The sequence below is a fragment of the Mercenaria mercenaria genome, chromosome 16, assembly GCF_021730395.1.
Source record: "Mercenaria mercenaria strain notata chromosome 16, MADL_Memer_1, whole genome shotgun sequence".
NCBI lineage: Eukaryota > Metazoa > Mollusca > Bivalvia > Venerida > Veneridae > Mercenaria > Mercenaria mercenaria.
In genome coordinates this window covers 43,443,972-43,466,714 of record NC_069376.1, presented here as the reverse complement: position 1 = coordinate 43,466,714, position 22,743 = coordinate 43,443,972, and the positions used below count along the sequence as shown (strand labels likewise).

The 22,743-nt window shown below is 32.4% G+C and overlaps 1 protein-coding gene across 1 annotated transcript in view; it reads left to right on the top strand.

Moving 5' to 3' along the window:
* The window catches only part of LOC123540817 (glutamate-rich protein 3-like), a 50,142-nt gene extending 27,750 nt beyond the window's left edge, over positions 1–22,392 (top strand). The window contains exons 5-15 of the mRNA XM_053525909.1: positions 2,767–2,952; positions 3,529–3,561; positions 6,121–6,243; positions 6,833–6,939; positions 11,852–11,876; positions 13,578–13,782; positions 14,626–14,812; positions 15,344–15,507; positions 17,226–18,047; positions 20,235–20,273; positions 22,322–22,392. Of these exons, the coding sequence (XP_053381884.1) occupies positions 2,767–2,952; positions 3,529–3,561; positions 6,121–6,243; positions 6,833–6,939; positions 11,852–11,876; positions 13,578–13,782; positions 14,626–14,812; positions 15,344–15,507; positions 17,226–18,047; positions 20,235–20,273; positions 22,322–22,392 (1,962 nt within the window). The remainder of the gene's footprint in view (positions 1–2,766; positions 2,953–3,528; positions 3,562–6,120; positions 6,244–6,832; positions 6,940–11,851; positions 11,877–13,577; positions 13,783–14,625; positions 14,813–15,343; positions 15,508–17,225; positions 18,048–20,234; positions 20,274–22,321) is intronic.
* Positions 22,393–22,743: the final 351 nt, after the last annotated feature.

Sequence of the window (22,743 nt, the reverse complement as noted above, 5' to 3'; positions counted from 1 at the left end):
CTTTCAAGGGACTGTAGCAGTGCTAATGTAGGTTAGTCTTGGATCTGGCACAAACATTTTCAGGATTTTTACAAGTTTATTATGTTTTTATCTTGTTTTTTACACTGGAGGAAGAAACTTGAGATTTTCATAGACCAGTATACTGTAAAAGCACATATTTTCGCTGGGTCAAAATTTCACGAATTTGAAATTTGGAGTTTTATTCATGAGGTAAAAATATTCATGAAATTGTAAAAATGGTATACTACTTGAATTAGAATTTTATGAATGGTGAATAATTTATGCTAGGATTAAATTTTGTGAATATAGCGAAAATTAAACCCTTGTGAAAATTTCTGCTTTTACAGTAATAGGTAGGAGAATTATAATGTAGTGGTGGAAACTGATACTAAATCTTTGTTTAAATTCAGTTTTAGGTTGAATTTGTAGGTTGGCAGAGAAGATGTAACAGTTACATGATCAACATATTTTTTTGAATAAATAAATGAAATTAATATTTATTTGTTAACTGACAGGAAAAAGGGTTGATTTAATGTTGTTTTACTTTCATTAAGTTTTGTTAATCTCCAGAAGAAGAAAATATTGTAATATTAGAAGTTGCAATTTCATACTCGTTTAAAGTGAACTTGTAAAATGCTAATTGAAAGTTTGAAATACGCAGATTTATGAGAAGCAAGCAAAGATATTAAATTCTTTGGATTAATTGTTAAAGAAGTTTTCAACAAGTAGGCATACATGTATATGTTTTGGACTTCTGACCTCACGTCTTGGTAACTCTGTTATTAGGCAGACCGTAAGAAGAGGCAGGACGATTGTTTAATGCCACTGCTTTCACCTAAACCACCCAAGAGAAAACCTATAAATAGATCTGTAGTGCCACGTAAAACACCTCAAAACCTCATCGATATGGAAAGATCAGAAATGAAAGATAATTTACGTCCAGCATCTATTATGCAAGACACGGTTGGTGACCACGCAGTATTTCCTCGCCTTTGCCTTTTTGCATGCTCTGTAACAAATGCTGTATTTTGATTGGTTGTTACTGATCATGTGATTTGTTATATTGTATTTTGATTGGTCAGTATAATGTCATGTGATTATTGCAGTGTGCATGCCTGCTGCCATGATTATTAACAATTAAACCAACAATAAGCAATAATCCATTTTGTTACATAATTATTTTGAATAACCTGTTTTGCTATATACAGTATATATTTTCTTTTAACTTAATTTTTTAAGATTATTTGGTTGATGGAATATTATTCAATCAATTTTAACAAAACAGGTTGATGCTAAGTCCTTAATAAACTGATATCAAAATTTGAAGAAAAAAAAAATAAAGGTTTTGCAGAGTTAAAAATGATTAAGTGGGGTTTTTATTCAAAGAATAAAGTATAAAAAGTAAATAAAATTTGATTTCTTGTTACTTTTTTCTTTAATTTAGTACATTGGCTTTGATAAGGATTCTGTTACTTAAACAGTTAGTTAGATTTTTTTTGTTTTCATGCATTTTCAGTTTAAAGGCATCTGCAAGAAATAAGAAATGTGATTTTTTTCTTTAAAAGATAACATCTTTTAATATTTGCTATACTTACATGAAGAAAGAAATAAAAACAGGATAAATCTGTTACTTTGATGTCTAGCTACCTTTCAGTCAAGCTATCTAATTTATTGATCATTCTGCTGTAAACAAGTGCTTTCATTAATTATTTACACAGGAATGTACCCAATTAGTCTTGTTTATGGTATATAAAAAAGTCAATTTGAAGAATGGGAAGTTTTCTACATGTAAGATGCTTTAGAACATTGGCCTTAAAATATGGTGTCAAAGGATCTAAACAAGACCTTAAACTTCTGACTTCATGAAAAACTACAGAATTTTTCTTAGTACTTTGAGCAAAATTTTAAAAAGTTATTGACATATATTGTTCTTTTTTTTTCCGAAGCACTTGTTTCAGAGAATACTAACTATAAATTTTGCTTATAGTTTTGATTATTATAGTTCATTACTGAATGAAGCTTTTATGATGCTATCTGTAAAAAGTCTCTAATTCAGCTGATTTTCGAATGTATCAAAAACTGGGCAATAAAGTTAAACCTGGCAGTTCAAAACGGGAGCAACTTAAGGCAGGAAACTGCACAAGACAAGTTGATACCAAAACAAAGTCAGTTTTGGGAATTGAGCTGTTTCCTAGCTGATCATGGTCTGCACTGTTTGCTTTTCAGTCAGTACATTTTCAGTCAACACCCCTTTGAATAATAACTGGTACTGCCTAAATTGAAAGATTGACTGGTCCATTCTAGAAATTTAGCAGGGCAAAGGGCAAATGTGGCTCATAAGAGCAGTTGTTTCCATAACAACTGGAGAATTCCAAAATTGGATAGGGAAAAAACATGATCAAATGGAAATAGCTGTTTGTTTTTAGTAAATAGATCTATCTTCTTAAAAACAGGTGTCTGTTAAGGCAGGTTGAACTGTAATTCATTTAATAAACTGCTGGTTAGGCAGAACAGTTATATTACAGGCCATATTGTATTGATTAAGATTGAACTATATTAATTTCTTTTGTTTAACAATCGGCTAAATTAGATGATATAATTACAGAGGTTTACATTGACAATGTTATCTAGCATGCATGAGTGCTCCTGCAATTAACAAGTAATTTATTTTGCAGCAGATGACATATTGCCAGGCCTGAAAAGAGTTTTTTTTATTTTCTTAGATAAGCACAAAATTGATCAGTTTTGTCTTGTTACTAAATATAGGCTACTAGGGGGCGAAAGGGGGACGAAGAGGTTTTACCTTATTTATCGCCCCGATCACAAAGTCGACCTCAGTCCGGGAAGCACTCAGAAGCCTCTTCTGGTCATCGCCGTCCAAAGAGCGCACCGGCCCCTCCAAGAAATAGACAACACTCCTCAAAATCAGGGTATACAGACACTTATGAAGATGTAAGTTGGAAAAATCTTAATTGATACAGGGTAGCTCAGTGATAAAAAAACAGAAATGTTAAGTGAATACAGATTATTGTAGATTGATTATGAAATAGGTTCTACAATAATTCATATTAATCACTCTAAACACTTAATTCCTGATGGTATGCAACACCATACAACAGTATGAGAAAAGGGAAGCTGAGTTTCCCTTGTAATGCTGAGTACCAAGCAAGAGTTGCTGGTATCATTTTTCAGGTCTTTGATATATGATGCAGACAGGCAGCAAACCAATTACCCTCTGCTCTCGGAGCGGGGTACTCTACCAATAGGGTACCAAGGTGGTAAACTCCAGAATGTTTAGAAAATCTACTATAATAATGGAATATCTGAAATAAACAATTATTTTCTGAGGATTTAAGAAACATTGGGTCCTACATATTTCTTTTATAATGATTGTGTGTCACAGTGAATATTCCCAAGTTAGAATGTATACATGTATTTGAATGTCACTACCATACCAATTATCAGACGGAAATGTTTTTTGTTTCTATGACAACACTGAAATAAATATCTTTTTTATCGTACTTTCAGCTTTATAATGACAATGATAATTTCAGAAGAATGGTAAAGAATAATTAAGTTATTTCCTATATTGATCCGAAATTCCTTGATAATACACCATCCATTATTAACAACTGGCACTCTTTACTAATTCATGCAGAACGGCCGTGTCTTTTATTTATGAATTTCAATATTCCAAGTCCCATCTAGGGTGTGATTGTTTGTTGAGCGGAAATTACTGCAACAGTTATGGTTTATCTGAAGCAGTGAAATGTTTTTTCTAGCAACGGTTGCTCCGCTCAGCTCAGAAAATAAATGTGTCGTTTCTGATGCATGTTTGAAAATGCTGCATGTTTATTTTTCTAATTGTTTGCATGATTCACACACCATTTTCTAATTTCATAAATGAAGATTATTAACCCACTCATGCTGAACTAACTAACGTTTGTTAAATTAAGTTAAAATTTTTGTTCTTTTTTGATGGTGACAAAACATATCTATTCAGTAAAAGCAAATTTTTCCTTTATGTTTAAAGAGCAATATATAAATATACAGCTGTAGAAAAAGTTGTAAATGACATTTTGCTTGATATTGACAGTGCAACACATTTCGATGTTTTTTTTACTGTTTTCCAAAGCCAAGCAGTTTATTTGGCGCACAAATTAAACTCTGTGTCCAAAAATCTTATATATATTTACAGTTTATGGATAAATGAATTTCAATATATCATTCAAATCCCATTATTTAAATTAATCCTCGAAAAGAGATCAGCTTAAAGGTTGATTAACTGAATTTACGGATTTGTAAAGGTCAGATCTTTTAATTCTCCCTGATTTGTACTGTAGTGTGCAAAGGTATCAAGAGAAATTAATATATTTTTCCTTTAGGGTAAACAGGTTTAAGAGTTGCTGGCAAAAATGTTGCAATTATTCAGACTTAAAGTCTTAGAATGTGATAATAAAGATCTTCAACACAGTCATGTATATAATTTTATTTCTTTACATTTTTTTTCAACATTTATGAACTTCCCATTACAATACATTCCTTTTTCGTTTTAAATATAGTATCTTTAAACATGTTAAAGAGGTAAGGATTTTCTCATTATACAAATATTGTTAAAACAAAGAAAAGAATTTTTTAAAATTGAATAAAAATTTCTATTTAGGTAGAGAATGTATGTAAAGGTTCTTATTTTTTAGCTCATCTGATTTTTTTGAAATGTTGAGTTATTGTCATCGCTTGATCGGTGTCTGCGTTGGCGTTGCCTGGTTAAGTTTTATGTTTAGGTCAGCTTTTCTCCTAAACTATCAAAGCTTTTGCTTTGAAACTTGCAACACATGTTCACCATCATAAGCTGACCTTGTACAGCAAGAAATATAACTCCATCATGCTTTTTGCAAGATTTATGGCCCCTTTTGTACTTAGAAAATATCAGATTTCTTGGTTAAGTTTTATGTTTAGGTCAGCTTTTCTCCTAAACTATCAAAGCTATTGCTTTGAAACTTGCAACACTTGTTCGCCATCATAAGCTCACCCTGTACATCAAGAAACATAAATCCATCCTGCTTTTTTCAAGAATTATTGCCCCTTTTGGATTTAGAAAATCAGTTTTCTTGGTTGAGTAATATGTTTAAGTCAGCTTTTCTCATAAACTATCAAAGCTATTGTTTTAAAACTTGCAACACTTGTTCACCATCATAAGCTGACTATGTACAGGAAGAAACGTAACTCTGTCCTGCTTTTTGCAAGGTTTATGGCCCCTTTTGGACTTAGAAAATATCAGATTTATTGGTTAAGTTCTATGTTTAGGTCAGCTTTTCTCCTAAACTATTCAAGCTCTTGCTTTGAAACTTGCAACTGTTGTACACCATCATAAGCTGACTATGTACATCAAGAAACATAACTCCATCCTGCTTTTGCATGAATTATGGCCCTTTTTGGACTTAGAAAATCATGGGTAGGACAGTTTTTCTATTACACAAAAAAAGATCAGATGAGCGTCAGCACCCGCAAGGCGGTGCTCTTGTTTAATATGCCTTTAAAGTTAAATATGAATTTCCATCTTAAACCATGAACACATTAAAGCAGAAATAGATAATACGTGAATAATAGCAATCTACATTATCATATTGCAATGCCGTTCTGCTCTTTTAATGCCGATTGATCATAACACAGGTGGTATCAATGTTACAATAGATATATTTATTTCAAAACACTGGATAAAATAATTTATTATAGACATGTGTGTTCCTAATTGATTGATCTTGTGTTTACCTAATTTGTCTCGAAACATGTAACGCCCTGTCCTTATCTTGATAGTTTAGTCAGTGATTGAAACAAAAATCCAATAGAATTTAGGGTCGTTAAGTTTGAAAATCAAATATTTACATAAAGTTTTAGAAAATAGAACTTCAAAAGATTTTATACATGTCATTTAAAACTTAATTTGCTGAACAACGCTACAGACAAGTACCATACATTAGGTACAATAAAATGAAATAAATGAATGGAAGCAAAATTAAACACATTTTATACTATTATTAGACATTTAGTTGTACTATAGTTGTTTTAGCATTCTTTTTCTTAATGTACAGTAATGTTTTTCTTGTTGGTTATTTTTAGGTAATATATGTGGATGACAATGGTCGACCAGTGTCGCCGCCACCTCCGTCTGACAGACAATCCTTTAAAGATTCGCTACGAGATGTAAGGCCAGAAAATATTGACACAAGACATTTATATGCAGTAAGTATACACAAATGTTTAGACACACACCAGAAATCATGGAAATCCTGCTGGCGGCAAGTGATTCTGCCTTTGTGACCAGTGCAGACCAAGATCAGCCTGCACATCCATGCAGGCTGATCATGGTCTTCAATGTGCGCTATTTAGTCAGTATATTTTCAGTGAACACCCCTTCAAATAATAAATGATATTGCCCAAATTGAATGATAGACCAGTCCATTATAAAAGTTAGCTGGGTAAGGGTTAAACTGATGTATAGGATGTAACCTAATGACTGGACATATAGTGCTAATTTTTTTACATTTTGAGTTCTTAAGTTGCAGTTTGAAAGAAAACTTTTTCATGAAAAGTTGTTCTAACAATTGAAAATCTTTTTAAGGTATGTCATTTATAATTGTTGGAAATCCATTAAAGCATTTCATAATTGTTATCTGACAAAGTCTTTTCTTAATCATTTCACTGTTGACAATTCACTTTTTTTCTTCAATTTAGAGATATAATTCTGAAGTTCAGGTTGTTTGATGTAGTGGTAATTGAAGTAATGATTTTATGAAAGTAAAATACTTATTTTTTCTTTTTCCACTTGAAGTTGGATTCTGAGGCTCTACAGCAATATGCTCTCAGATTGTCCAAGGCCGAGAGAGGACGCGATGGGGCCTCTTCACCCTACCTCTTGTCTACGCATGAATTGACACAGTAAGACGACGTAGTCGTGCGCAAGACCCAGCTTCTTAGGTCAGAGTCCCAAACCATCTCAACAATCAAGTTGCCAAGTACCAATTCAAATTCAAAGTGCCATCAGAGGCAGTGTGTCAAGTATGTTAACAGTTTGCATCTATTTGGTTAAAAAGTTTTGCTTTTTTTTAAAGCATATTCATGTTGAGTTGGTATGACATTCAAAGTCTCTGCTACCTTTTTGGCTTAAACATCATCAGGTTAAATTGTAATGAGGTAACATAATAGGGTGGGGGTGTTGTTTCGTCATGTAAAATTGAGTTTTCTGCCATGTGATATGTCATATATGATTGTGTAAATAGAATTAGGCAAGCTTCATATAAAACAGTTGCATCTTGCTTTTACTTCATTTCTTCTGTAGATCAGACATTCTATCTAAGATTAAGGATGTGGACTCAAACATGGCCCAACTGCATCTAAATTACTTTCCTGTTTTTATGATTTTATAGTTTTATTATAAAAACAACATGGTATCTACAAAAAAAACAACAGGTGTTACGTTTTGTTATGATCAAAGTTTCAGAATGAATTAATAGAATGAATACATAAAAATGCAAAAGATTTGAGTTTCAGAAGTAACTTGTACATATGTATTTCTCAATGTGTTATAAATGCCTAGTAGTGTTTTAAGTCATTATTTTGCTAGAAATAGGCATTTTATTATAGGAGGTAGATAAAAATGCATCAAAGTTTTGGTTTTAGGAACTGTCAGGAACTATAAGTCCATTACACACAGGCTTTGAATTATCATCAACAATGGATGTGATAAAATTAAGTTTTAAGACATTAATTACACATCAAGCATACTTGTCTGTATAAGTGATGTATTACACTGGCAAATTGTAACATTACACCCACAATACACGCCATGCATTTCTTTGGGAAACCAGGACACAACTCCCTGTGCAATCCCTATCCTTTACTGCACATGTTACTTAAAGCTCACCTTGTAAATATCTATATAGGACTGGTTCTTCAATGCATTTATGGGTACTCATATGACCAAAATAATCTTGAAACCAAAGGCTGCTCATAAAAAAAAGAATATGAAAAAGTAGAAGTCTAGACTCATGCTTTCTCCAGACTTCCATAGTTTTACTGGAAGTGGACCTATAAAAATTTTATGTTTAACTGTGTCATAAATATAATGAGAAGTCATTTAATTTTTGACTACAGACCATTATAAACACATCATTCTTGTTGTATTTGAAAGCAACCTTAGGTATCAGTAAATAGTTGATGAAATAGAAACTGAAAATGGCGAAAGGATAGATTTTGCTTCAATTCTTAAAATTTTACTTGAAATTTGCTCTATATGCACCATAAATCATTTTGGTTGAGAGGTTAGCGGTATTTTTATGTTTGTATAATATGATATTGTTTTCATGATTATTTGTTCATATGACACCTTGCTCTGTAGGGAATATGTATCTTTTCAACCTGTTGCACAATGATCATATCCCTTTTCTCCCTCAATTTACAGAGCGACTCCGGGGAAAGGTCCCAGAAAGATCCTTCTACAGTTGAAGTATGTCATCTATGAACCCTTTGTTCACTGCTCACTGATACTTTCTGGCATTTTTTAAGGAATATATTTTCATTAATTTGTTGGAGAACTCTCTTAATTTGTAAGTCATGGGAATATTGCCATAAAATGCCAGAATTTATCAAAAATGCCATTTAAATAGTTTTATTCACCTTTTAGAGTTTTAACCATGATGTTTTTACACACTGTCACTACATTTTAACCCAATGAACAAATTCCTATTTTGTAGATGTAGTTAGGGTGTAATTCAATAGTTTCTCTGTTCTCTCATTATATTTTAGTGTAGTTTAATTCTTAAATATAATTGTGATCAGTTCTTGTATTTACGGCAGTTTATTCTTTATTTCCTTGCATAATTATAACATGTCATTTCACTGTTCTTCACTTGCACAGCATGAAGTAGAGAGCCCACATAGTGATGTGAGTTACCTCCCCTGTTAGTTTTGACACCATTTGCAACCAGTAGTTGAAATTTTCTTTGTGAATTGCTGGAAAATCTGGTTTTAATCTAACATAGAACTTACATTCATTGTTTTGAGCTTTTTTAACACTAATATTTGAATAACATTTTCTTGAATTTCAGTTAGATAAGACAATTTCTCACATTTAAAAAAAAAAAAAAATTGAACATTAAATTTTGGATTCTTTTGACCTACTTGTCTGATCCTTCAAATATTTTTTGAAGTATCTATTAGCTGGAAGTAAATTAATAAATTGTTTTTTATGGACTTTCCAAGAAAGCATTTTCTTTGATTATAGCAACACCTTAAATACTTCCAGGTTTTTGGTCACAAAGATTATTTCTTGCTGTTAAAGAATTTTCTGTTTCTTGTTGCACAGATACTGTTTGTAAACATATTATTTCAGCTGATGTAACTAAATTTAGCGCTCTAATATTTCCAAAGTATTCATTATAAGACAATTTTCAAAGTAAGTGTATTGCCTGAATAAAACTCAAATATTAGAGAGGTTTAGATTTCATATTTGTTCATGTGCAGGTTTTCAATCTTTATATGAGATTACAAAATTCAGATCATTGCAGTTCTATGCAATTTTCTGTACACATTCAAAATATAATTGTAATAATTGAATCTGAAGTTTAAAACATGTGCATTTTAGTGTTGCAAGCAACTTGTTTGTATAATATGTGACACATTTTTAAAAGCAGATGCTTGCGCGCATATTGTTATATATTTATATGTGATGTCCTACTAAAAATACCAGTACATATTTCTTGAAATCTCAGCCACTCTTTTAAAGCAGCAAGCCTACAGGTTTATGTCAAATCTTTTGGATTTTAGAAAAATGATTTCATAAGTCAGAAATTTCAATAGAAAGAAGTTTAAAGTGATTAGATCTATATACATTTAAGGAAGTTTTTATCTATAAAAGCGGACTTTTAACTATTACAATATGAAGACGTGTCTCAAGTGTTGGTCATACTATTGACCTTGGGTATGAAATAAAAGCAATTTAGACGTACTTTGTATCACACGAATTAAAATATCTTGCTTCTTAAACAATCTTTGGCTGAGTGGTTAAAGTCACTAACTTGAATAACTTGCCTTTAACCACTGGGTTCGAACCTCGCTTTGGATGTAGAGTTCTGGAAAATAGGAGGAAGCCACTAAGCTGGCTAAAGGAAGGTTGGTTGTTCTACCAAGGTGCATGCCCATCCATGCCTGAGGGTCACCTGGGACACCTCCACTATCTATTATAAAGCTAGAAAGTCTCCATATGACTGATGATTGTGTCAGTGTGATATTAACCTTTACCCTGCTAAATTTCTAAAATGGACTGATCTATCATTCAATTTGGGCAGTACCATTTATTATTCAAAGGGGTGTTAATTGAAATAGCAAACAGCGCAGACCATGATCAGTGTGTGCAGGCTGATCTTGGTCTGCACTGGCCGCAAAGGCAGAATCGTTTGCCAACAGCAGGCTAAAGGTTTAACCTTCCTCTCACAATAAATACTATAAAATCAAATAAAACAATATTTATTTTGTCATTTTTCATATCTGTTGTCAAGTAAAAAAGTTGTTACTGTTTAAAAAAAAAAATGATGTTCACCGGAGGCTTGCCCGTTTTGATAATTAGTTAAAAAAATATAGAGAGATAGAGTGCTAAATTTAATATCAGTATATTACTAAAATAAGAACATTATTTTATGCTTTTTGGTTAAATACTGATCGATCCAAATAATGTCAATTATTGAGAATTTATAACGCTATGCTGCAAGTGAAAACATGTAATAGTAATGTTACAAGATGTCTGACATCATTTTCGTTAACAAATCTTAAGACTAAGACTAAAATCTAAATGCAGAATGTGTATTTCAGTTCAGCTTGAATACTAGTAAGCATAAAATATTGTTTTTTTGGTGAATATGGGATATATCTCGCCTCAAATTAAGACAATTTTCCCATTTTCACTCAAGCTAATAACATGGTCATCTTTGATTCTTTTTGGTGAGGTATATTTCAGATTCAGGAAAAAAAAAAAGAAATGTCCTTGATTGACTGTATATTTCACCAGGATTACTTTACATCTTTAACATTTTGCTGTTTTCTTTGCTTCAGATTTAAAAAAGATTTGAAGTGGCTGTTATATTGAACCTAAAACTTTGTTGCCAAATACAATTTTTTTTGCTGGCAGTGTATAATAAATTATGGAAGTTCAGATCTGTTGTAAAATTTAGGAATACTTTATTTGGAATTATCATTACATGATTTAAGTAGAAAAGTTCTATTAAGGCGTAAAAAAAAATGTTTGTTTACGGTAACCCGACTTACCCTAAATTTTTGCCCCAACCCTAAATGTTTTTATGGCCTTGGGTAATATTTTTTTCAGCTTTTTAACAAGTAGTTTCAAACTGCACTTTTTACGCTTTAAACATGGTCAGTTATGTTAGAAATCAGCTTACTGATGCTCTGAAGGCATAACCCCCTTATTTGTATTCCTTTTTTGACATAAAAATAATTTCCAAAAAGTCTCACTTAATAAAAAAAAAATCCCCAAAAAACCAAACAAAAAAACTTCCAACCTACCTACCCTAATTTTTTTGAGCATGTTACCAGAAACAAAGATTTTTTTTTTTTAGGCCTAACACCAGAGCCAATGCAGGTTTTTAATTGTTATGTTATTTTCACAGCATGCAATTTTAATGGTTCTGTGCTAAAACAGAAAGTAAGGAATTTGACTTGTTAGACAACTAAAAATGAAAAACAAAATGAGATGTGAAGTTGTTGTAAATCAAAAGTAGATTGAATTGAGTGTGATCATGTAATAAAATTGACAATGAATATTCTATAAATTTTTCAACAGCACAATATTAGATCCTCCATTTGTGGTAATAAATTTGGCCCTTGACAAGCAGCCTTGTGCAATGATCTATTACTAGACCATTGTTAAAACATGTTAAGGATAACATGTCAGTTGAGCAGTTTGACATAAATATTATTTGTCTACTTACTGTGTAAGCAGAAAAGTTTGTGACATGAAATGTTTGAGAAAATACCAGCAAGGGTAATTTTCCATGTTCACCGAGACAGATCATTATAGCTGGATTTGGCAATTTAGTTTCAGGTGATTTGCAATGTTTCTCCTTGCAAACTGTGGAAATTCTGGAAATGGCATCTCGCGAATTTTTGACCCACGAATATATCCACTTATTCAGTATAAAGAAGATATTCACATTTTATTTTCTGACATGCCATTGTCTGTATGATAGGTTTGTCCACTTATATCAGATATCATACAGTAAATGTGTTTGTTTCAGTCTGCTCAGCTGACACATTGTCCTAAATGATTAGTACAAGTCATGTACTTCTTTGGATACTGTTTAATTGGAACCACCGCCTTACCCTTGCATGATCGTAAGAGGCGACTAATAGGGTCTTAACACTTGGTTTTGCAGTAACTCTGTGATTCCAGCAGGTATGCAAATTTTGATTCCATACCTCATGTTTTTATTTCGATGTAAATGAGATGTGGAACAACAATTTGTAGTCCTGTTTGGCACCATATAACCTATACTGTGTTGGTGCGCCGTAAAACCCAAATAAATAAATAATACTGTATAGGACGTTTACAGTATAGTCACACCTGTATTAAAGATTACTTGGCTTCTACACAGTTTTCATCTGCTTGTTCATCCTCAGCATAGTCTTTGTATACAGGTTTGACTGTACAGTAAACATTGCTTTATTGAGCATCAACCGCTTGGGCTCAAGTGTGGCTTGCTTGTCCACTTTGTGCAGCCCTCAGCTGTACTTGTATTTTCTATGTTTGAATTGCACCCCAGATAACTTGAGGATTTTGCTCATTTTCCTTGTTTATGATAGTGATTGTTTTATTGTATGAGTGTTGGAGATTTTTCTTCCAAAGGATGACAGAATGATTTATGTCTTAAAAAACACACAGCTACTTTACAGGCTATATTTTAAATGCATGAGTTTGTGTGTGTGATTTAATAATAAAAATTATATTAGATTGATTTTGTATTTACTTGTGAAAATGTCAAAAAATAGTTTTGAATTTCTATGTAATTTTATAGTAAAAGATATATTATTGATGGGTAAATCTTAGAGTCAACAAAATTATGCCCTTTAATATTTGTAATCTGCTACATTTATTATTTAGATAATTTTCATAACTAAGGCAATAAGTCTTATAAGCTCAAATTTGACAAGGAAAGGGATTACTAAATGCTGTAAAATCATTTAATTTTGTGGGCATAGAATATTTTGGTTTGGCTCAAAATGGATAATTATTTTGTGAGGATATTAATTTGTAGATATCCATGTATCAAGATATGATGAATAGGAAATTTACTTGTTCATTTACAAAATCTGGTCCCAACGAAGATAGAAAATCTCATAGTATAAGCTTTATTGTCACAGGTTTCTGTTCCCTGCCAGGTCGATGAATTTAATGCTAATGTAGAAGATAGAAGGGGGATAATTGTGACTGAGAAAATCGTCCATTTTTCAAAAAATCCCCAGTTTATGGAGTTCTACTGTAGTAGTCATTCGGTACTTCCTTATTTCAGGGTGCTCTCATGCTTCATCGGCAAGAGCCTGCAATGATGCATCAAGGTGAGGTCCAAACCCTGTGTGAAATCACTATGAAGTACCATGGTCCGAATCTGACCTTACCACGGGACCAGTTTGACCCCACCCAGGAGGTCAGCATAGAACAACAACATTGTGGTGGGAATACTCTACCAGTGTTTAAAGAGAGACTGCAGGCTGGCAGTAAGTGACAGTTTCTGTTGTTTTCAGCAACTATAAGATGTGAAATATCCAGTAAATATGTATTTAGTTAAACTTAAATCTGTATAGAAAAGTTGAAAATCCAAAGACCGATTATATACTGTCCTAATTCAAATAATTCCGAAAAAGACTATATTAGCCCACCCAGTTCGCTCTTGTCTTATGATCAGATCAGGAAGGAAGGAATGTTTGATTTAACGTTGCACCGACACATGATAGGTCATATGGTGACTTTGATCAGATCAGAAGTTCAATCTCCAGTGGAGGCTTGCCATCATTAGACAGAAGATATGATCTGAAGTCATTGGCCTTCTGTCTGTGATGGGCGTAGGAAGCTGCCATGGCTAAGTGGTTAAGGTGGATCACTTTGATTTACTTGCCTCTCACTGCCATATATTCAAAATCTTTGGTGGGTAGTAGTAGCAGAATTCTTCATTAGAGGAAGCCATCCAGCTAGCTTTCAGAAGGTTGGTGCATGTTCTACCAGGATGCCTAAGACTGAAATAATGCCCGAGTGTCAGCTAGGGACTTCCTCCAACTTGAAAAGCAGGGAAGTTGCCATATAATCTATATTTTTTGTCCGTTTGAAATCACCAACTAAAGTACAAAATTTGATGCATGTAAGGAAGTTGTCACCTGTGGAGAATGCAAGGTATGACATGTAAGGAAATAAAGAATACAGGTTGGGTTGATTGACTGCAATTAAATAACCAAAACAGTGTTAAAAATTATATTAAATGACATTTCAAACATGACTCAAAATGGTAGAGATTGTGTCAGATTATAAAAATAAGGCAAGGTTTAACCTTGACATTTGTTTTCCAGGTACTTTCTCCTTTATTTCTCGCCGTCATCGAGGATATCCGTTCAGTTTGACGCTGTACATTGATGGACGTGTGGACTGCCGTGTGAGCACATGTTGCGAGTACAAGCACGGTATCGGTGTCAAGTTGGGAGGAAAGATGGGTCATTTCAGTCTGACTGGAATCACTGGTGCTACACCTTGTTACAAGTAAATACATTAATATAATTAATAATATAATGAGGGTGTGTAAACAGAAAAACAACACAATATTTAATTATAATCGCAAAGGGCTTAACAGCTTGACTGTACAATCAAACTAAAAAATATTTTTGCCAAAAACAAAAAAACTGATGGAGGATTGTCAGTTACTTTGTGCTGAAAACATGCTTTTAATGATAAGGTATCTGAGCACAATCTAAGATTAAACCAATGACTGCATACTCAGAATGAACTGAAATATTATCAGGACAAAATGTCAACAAAATACTGTAGAATCAGTAATATTTGCGGGGAAAATTTTTTTCATTGCTTTTGTGATTTTGTTGATTGACAAAATTAAAAACTAAGGAACTAGTACAGTTCTCATTCACTTTACATGGAAAATTTGGAATCTGCAAAATCTCTCCCTGAAATAGCCTTTTTAGCTAAAACCATGAAATTTCTTGCCCATGAAATTAGAATAATGAAATTAGTATAACTTCATGGTACAGATATGCAAAACCTGTTTTATTATTTTAGGTGTAAATTAAGTGTGCAGGCGCCACCAAGAAGTCTAAAACTGAAGAAGGGTTACAGCAAGAAGAAGAAGCAGGATACTGGAGAAGTTGTCACTGTTGAAGGAACCCCAAGAAAAGCAATGACCCCAACTACCCCAAAGGAGGAACCACAGAAAAGTGATGATGGTAAGATTATCATAGATTATTTAGACAAAACATACCTATAGTAACATTGTCGTACATGAAATGTAGGGATAAGATCCACCGAGTCAAAACATATAAAAAGTTATTTGTCAGTCTGCAACATTAAATGTCCATGAAATGTGCAGAAATGTCAGCGTTGTTTCATCATGTTGACGTCATTTACATTTGAATTATCGGTAAAGGGGCCATTATACATTTACACTATGCCATTGAACACTCATATGTAAAAAGGTGTGTTAACGAGCACAAGAATCAGTCTGTTAACACACATTTACTCCCCTGTTTAAACACCCCCTAAAAATGACAAAAACAGAAATTTTATGTCGGAATGATTATTTACCTCCTAATTACAAAGATTTTGAATGGTAAAAATACTCTTTGTTTTTCATTAAAATACTGAGGTGTTGATTTAGAAAATCTGATATTTTGTGTTACTTTTATTAACATCATTAGCTTTTTCAACATTCTTTGGTCAATATTCTGAAGTGTCATGGTTGAACCGAAACTTTCCAAAAAATTATAAGAGAAATTGAAAAATTCTCTTTAAGTTGGTTGTAAAGTAAGAAAACTGAAAAATAATTAAGTAAACAATATTACTTACTGAGAAATGTTATGTAGTTCTAGAAAAAAAAGCAAAATGTGTGTGAATCTTAGAGAAATTGTGTTCATGGAAATAAAATACTAATAAATCTCAGTTATTTAAAGTCAGAAACATATCAGGACTAAAATAATGTCAGCTAATTCAATGTCAGCCATGACGCTTTTGCCTCTTTAACTATTTCTTAACTTAAGCCTTTACTACATGTATTGTTTTGTAATGTATTTGATGTTTGAAACTTATATCCTCTATATAACTCTATACTGGTGTTATTTCTACTTTCTGCAGACTCTGTCTTCCTTTATTGTCTCAGTATATGTCTATGCTTTATTTAGGTAAAATTATAGAGCTGTCATTTAAGGTTATCAAACAAGGGTATGCCTCCTTATGTACATAGCAATACCAAATTAAAGCATAATTAATCATAATCTTAGTTTGTAAATGTAAAGTACAGCTAAATTCCTGCCATTTTACAGCACATTTTGTATGTTTGACTGCCACATTAGTGAAAAATATTTCTGAATCTTACGGGCTATGTTGCAGGTTTTGTAACTAGATACTCCCTGGAATTCACCAAATGGCATTGTGTTGTAGTTTACTTCTTTGTTAAGGATTGCTAACAGAATACACTTTATTGGATGACTTGCCAGTCAATAGTCAAAACTATTAGCCCTTGGTCCTATTGAATGGCCACCTGGACAGTCATCAAACCTATTTCTCAAGGTCTGAAAACCTACAGCTGATAGTCCTTTCTGTTCACTGCAAGCCATTCAATAAAGTGTTTCACTACATGACATCAGAAATAAAAGTTCAAAGGCTTTTTTCTCAGTTTTTAGCTTTAGCCCAGGAAACTCTATTTTCAACTATTGATCAGTCTGTAGCACAAACTGTTGACCAACAGAATATAATACGAGTCACATAGTAAAAGTTCTCAATTTTTGAAACATTGGTTTAAAACAGGAGGCATGTCCAGTATACTGAAAAAGATTTTCTAGCTGAGAATTGTTCAGTAGTAACTTAAATAACTAGTCATCTTATCTACACTTTACACTGCTGTTTGCAAAATACTTATCTTACTTCATTTCATTCTTAATGCTATCAGAGGAAACAATTAGAATAGAGAGACATGAGAGTAATGAGTCAGAAGATGATGACAATGTTGAATCAGAGAAAAATGTTGTAGTAGCAGTGGAAGATGATGATACTTCCAGGGGAGGAAACTCGGTAAAAAGTAACTTTAAGAGAGACAAATATGTCCCTCATAAATCTAACAGAGAAAAGAACTCAAATGATGTGATTGAAAGTAAAGTAAAAGAGGACAAGAATGAGAACCAAGATAACAAAGAAAATAATGATGACACAGATTCCAATAAAGAAACTGAAAGGAATTCTCAAATTCAGCCACAAAGTGAAGATGTAAAAGAACTGGATATAAGAGGTGCAGAACAAACAGAAAAGACTAACACAGTTCATGTTGATAGTACAAAGGAACGGAAAGATTCAGAACACTATGAAGACAACATTAGAGAAAATGATCCAGGCAACCAAGATACCTACAATGAGATTGAAGAAGAAATCTTCAGCGAGTATGACAAAACGAGAGCAGATGACATCATTGATGAAGAGATAGTTGAAGAAGAAAACTCAAATAAGAATACAAGCAGAGGCAACAGTGAGCACAGGGAACAGAAAACTGAAAGTATTGAAGAAGACTTAGCGGAAAATAGTTACCATGGCAACATAGACACAGCCAATTTTCAGCACAATATTGAGGAGGATATTGTTGAAGAAATAAGTACAGCAGATAAGAATGAGAGTGAAATAAAAACTGAAGCAGTCAGTATGGACCAAAGTCAGAACAAGAAACCAGATGAAGAAGTCATTGAAGACTACAGTAAAAATCAGAAACTTGATGAAGCAAAGGGTGATTATAAACAACTGTTGTCATCACCGAGCAAACATTTAGTTATTTCCTGTTTTGTTAATTTAGTTTTGCCACTTGATGTTGTGAGAAAGCTTTCATATATGCATTTTGACCATTATTCAAGTTATTGGTTATTTAAAGATGATTTAAATTGGTAAAAACCATTATTCATTTAGAATCAGCAAAATGCATGGAAGCATAACCAATTAGTTTTGAATTGCAGTGTGTATATTACACAGAGTATTACAGCACAAAGGACTTAAAAACAGAGGAAAATCAATTGAGCCATACCATGGGAAAACCAGCATAGTGGGTATGCGACCAGCATGGATCCAGACCAGCCTGCGCATCCTCGCAGACTGGTCAGGATCCATGCTGTTCGCTAATAGTCTCTCCAATTCCAATAGGCTTTAAAAGCGAACAGCATGGAGCCTGACCAGACTGCGCGGATGCGCAGGCTGGTCTGGATCCATGCTGGTCGCATACCCACTATGTTGGTTTTCTCATGGCACGGCTCAATTATAGATTTGAATAATTCACATTGAGATCTTGGGCATGTATGGAAGCATGCATGTAGTTATAATTTTTTTTAATTGAATTTCCAGGTAGTTTACTCTTTAATTTAGTACAGGCTTTTGTTTCAGTTTTGTCTTATTTACTGCTATACACAAAATAGAATAAAATTGCTTTTTACAGGATTACAGGAATAACTCAGGGGGTCTCCCCACTGACAATATTTTTTAGAGTTAGCCATTACAAAACACTGCAAGAGCATTTTGAAGAAAAACTATTTTTTTAACCTGAACTTCATCCTGGTTAAGAATTTCTACTTCAAATATTATTGACCACCTTATTCATACTACAGTGTCCCAGTTTGACACAGTCATTTATCACTTTGGTTATATTTAATTTACATGTTTTTTTTATGTCGGGGAAAGTGGCAAAATATGGTGCATTGTTTCTAATGAAATTTAATTTTAAGTTTGCATTGACTTGGCTGGGGCATTTATCAAACACATGGGTATTCTAATTTATGTATTTTTGCTTATTCAATACAGGCTTTTTTAAAAATGTGATTTTTCACTTTACCAGATGGATAGAAAGAATAATCTAACATTTAAAATACTTTAAGTCCTTGTTCAACAAAATTCCAAACATTTGCTTCAGGTTAGTCAATGCTTTTTCTTTCATACATTTTGCATTTCTTAAAAGTATGGATATATAATTTGGATGCAAAAATTCACCCAGCCTAATCTTGTTAATAGAAGCTATGAAATCATTTAATTTCATTGGAATCATTCTTGTTTGTTTCCACAAAAGCAGGCCTTTCATTAGGACATAAATTTATTGATACACATTTTTAAAGATAAAATCAGTGGGGAATTAAATTTTGTGGATTGAGGCTTCTACAAAATCCTTGAAGTAGTCCCATGAATGATGATTCACAGTAGTATAGTTTGTGTTTGGTGCTCATGTATGATATGTTCAGTTAGCAGAGGGAGCATGATAATTACACTGTATATATATATTTATCCATTGAGTAATGTTTTATGTTGTCTTCTATCCACAGTTGTCTTCCCATCACTGTGAAGCACTTTCAATTCTTGTGAACTTTATTACGCAAAATTGTTTAGAATTGCTCTCTTTCATTTATTTATGAAATGTTGCAAACACAGCATTGTGATAAAACTGGAGATGCATTTGGATGATACCATTTATATTACACAACCTTGTCAAATATTTCAGGAAAATTTCATGAAAATTTCAAATATTAGCAAAAATAAAGTTCTCAGGAATAAGAAGTGATTTACACATTATGTTAGTCTTGCAAAAATTTCAGTTTAATGTTTCTTATGTCTTTAAAACTTTAACTAAATTTCATATGCTGTTGAGATTTAGTATTAATTTTGTAAACAGTTTTGCAACTATACAAGTTTTGCAATGGTTAAACTGAAATATGATTGTCAAAATAACAACAACCTGAGAAGTTAGTTCCAATATGTAATGTATGATTTTTAGGAAAATAGATATGGACATTAGCAGGCTCTTGATTAAAATGTTTAAAGATGACAAAATTATGTATTTTACACATTTATTTTAGTTACTGAGAAAAAAGTAAGGTTAAGGCTAAGGAAATTAATGTTGATTTGATCAGAAGATGTTAACCTTGACCTTGTCTATTTTCAGATAATTATGATGATGACTTTGAGGAGGAAGATTCAAAAGGTATGTTCTTATTCTCACATCTTCTTTGAAGTGACATTCCTCCATACACTCCTTGATGAGATTATATTACCCCACCCACTGACTTTTACAGTTGTATTTGACGTGACTTTTGAGACACTGACGAACACGTTTTTATTTTTGCTCATAGTGCATCCATCATTTTAGAATCAATGGAATAAATGAGAGATTTCAAATTAAATCGTAGAATTTTAAGAGAAATTAACTAGGTTTTGAAAATAGTTTAGCTACAGAAGTGTTAATATTACTGGAAATTTTCAGGTCACAAGAAATCAGATAGTGATTCCTCCAGTAGTACATCTTCATCAAGTTCGAATTGAGTATACCTAGATATCCTGCAACTTGAATGCCTGATAATTTTATATGTAGCCCTAATAAAGCACTGTGTACATGCCCTATAAACGTGTGTAGAAATTTAGCTTCAAAACCCCAAACTTCACAGCTGCAATTAACGGCAGTCTTAACTTTTTTCTTTAAGACACTGGCTTTAGTTTATTCCTAATTAACAATTTATTTTGCTCTAGATATGAAGTTTATTTAATCAATATATTATTTATCAGTATTGAGAGGGAATAAGAAAGCATTCAATAACAGTATTTTACAACACAATCATGTGATATGTGTATGTCTGAACAAGATTGATTGAAGTATCATTGGTAACACTTTTTATGACTTTTAGCAACTGTAATATTGTTCTGTTCAAGTCTTATATTTAAAAGAGGTATATAGAAAGAACATCAAGATATTCAAGAAAATATGTAACTATTTTTGATGAAAGTGTTTAAGATAAAACAATGATTTTTTTTACATTAGTTGAAACTATCTTGTTACAAATTACAGGTATTGTGAAATCATTATCATTCGTGGGTGACTGATTTTCATGGATTTTACACATCATTTATGTATTTCAGCATGCAAAATTTGAAATTTATAGATTTATATTTCCACAAAATACCTATCTTGGTTATAACTAAGGAATGTTATACCCACAAAAAATTCAGTGATTTCACAGTATTTCCTCTTACTAATTTTGTTAGTTTAGAGAGATTTTCACTTGGCGCTATAGTTTAGTTGACTGATGTAGCACCCTCAGATATGATGGAGAGTGTATGTTAAAATTATCCTATCAAATCCATTGATACATGTTACTGGTAACTCTCTGTTTCTGTGCTTGGTAGTATATCAGGAACTAGTAATCATGTGTAAGTGTGTGGTCTTTACTACACATTTATCCAGCAGGGGTGGGGGTGTGGGGTCTGTTGTATTTTTAAGCTACAACAGACAGTACTATAGATCTCAAGTGAAAATGCTCTATTATTTCAGTTTCAATGTGAAAAGGAACTTGTTTGTATATGTATCACTTAAAGTAGTCCATGGTAACAACTGAAAGTACTTGAATTTTATGTATGGCATAGAGATTATGAAGTGAAATCTTCAAAATGAAGAGTCAGAAAAGGAGGAAGCATGGCAAAAAAAACATGGTTTCTTAAACGTTGAAGATTGCATGTCATAAACCTTAATCTTACACTTTACTTTACTGAAAGTGACAAAACACTATAAAATTTATGTTTGGCATTCTGTTCTTGACTTATGTGAAAGAAGTGATTTTGTTATAAATGAATTAAGTTCCTTTTTGTAGTTACAGTGGTTATAGATGGGTTGTACTTGCAATGCTTTTATTCAATTAGCTCACGCTGTTTTGAATGTTTTGTTAATTATTTTTTCTTGATTTGGAAGTAATTTATTATTTAAATATATGTGATTGTTAATATTAAATATGTATTATATTAAAAAAAAAAAATGACTTGTGTGTGATTTAAAACTGCTGATTTTTTTCACTGAAATTGCTACATTTCACTTAGTAGCTCTAAATATCCATTTTCCAAAATTATACAGTTTACTGCTAATGTTGCATTCACCGCAAGCTTGTAAATAAAAGCACGTCTTGCCAGTAGAACCTAATCTTTTACAGTTTATAGTTATCTGGAATATGACTAAAAGTCATTTTATTTTGTGAATAATGTCAACAGATGAAAATTACGCTGATGATTTCGAGGGAGACAGCGATGAGAAAAATGGTGATAAAAATAAAACACACTGAGTTTGTCGTGGTTTGTGCATTGCCATGATGATACCGTTGCATCGTCAGGGCAACAAAAATTCTCTCAGGAGACCATTTCAAAACAAATCTGTGTATTTGATTATGATTTCTGAAATCTATTTTAGACAGAAAAAGTGCTAAAATGAGATATTTAATGTGTATGAAAACTGATCTGTTTAGGGCATATTGAAATAAATTGTGCAATTGATGCGATTTTTACAGTGGTTTTTAAGGAAATGGAGTTAGCTTTCTCAAGTGAGGAGCTTATAGTTGAGAATGTGATAGAATGGAAATTACTCTGCATTTTTATAGAACAGGTCAACGACTTTTTTAGTGTAATATGTATGATAA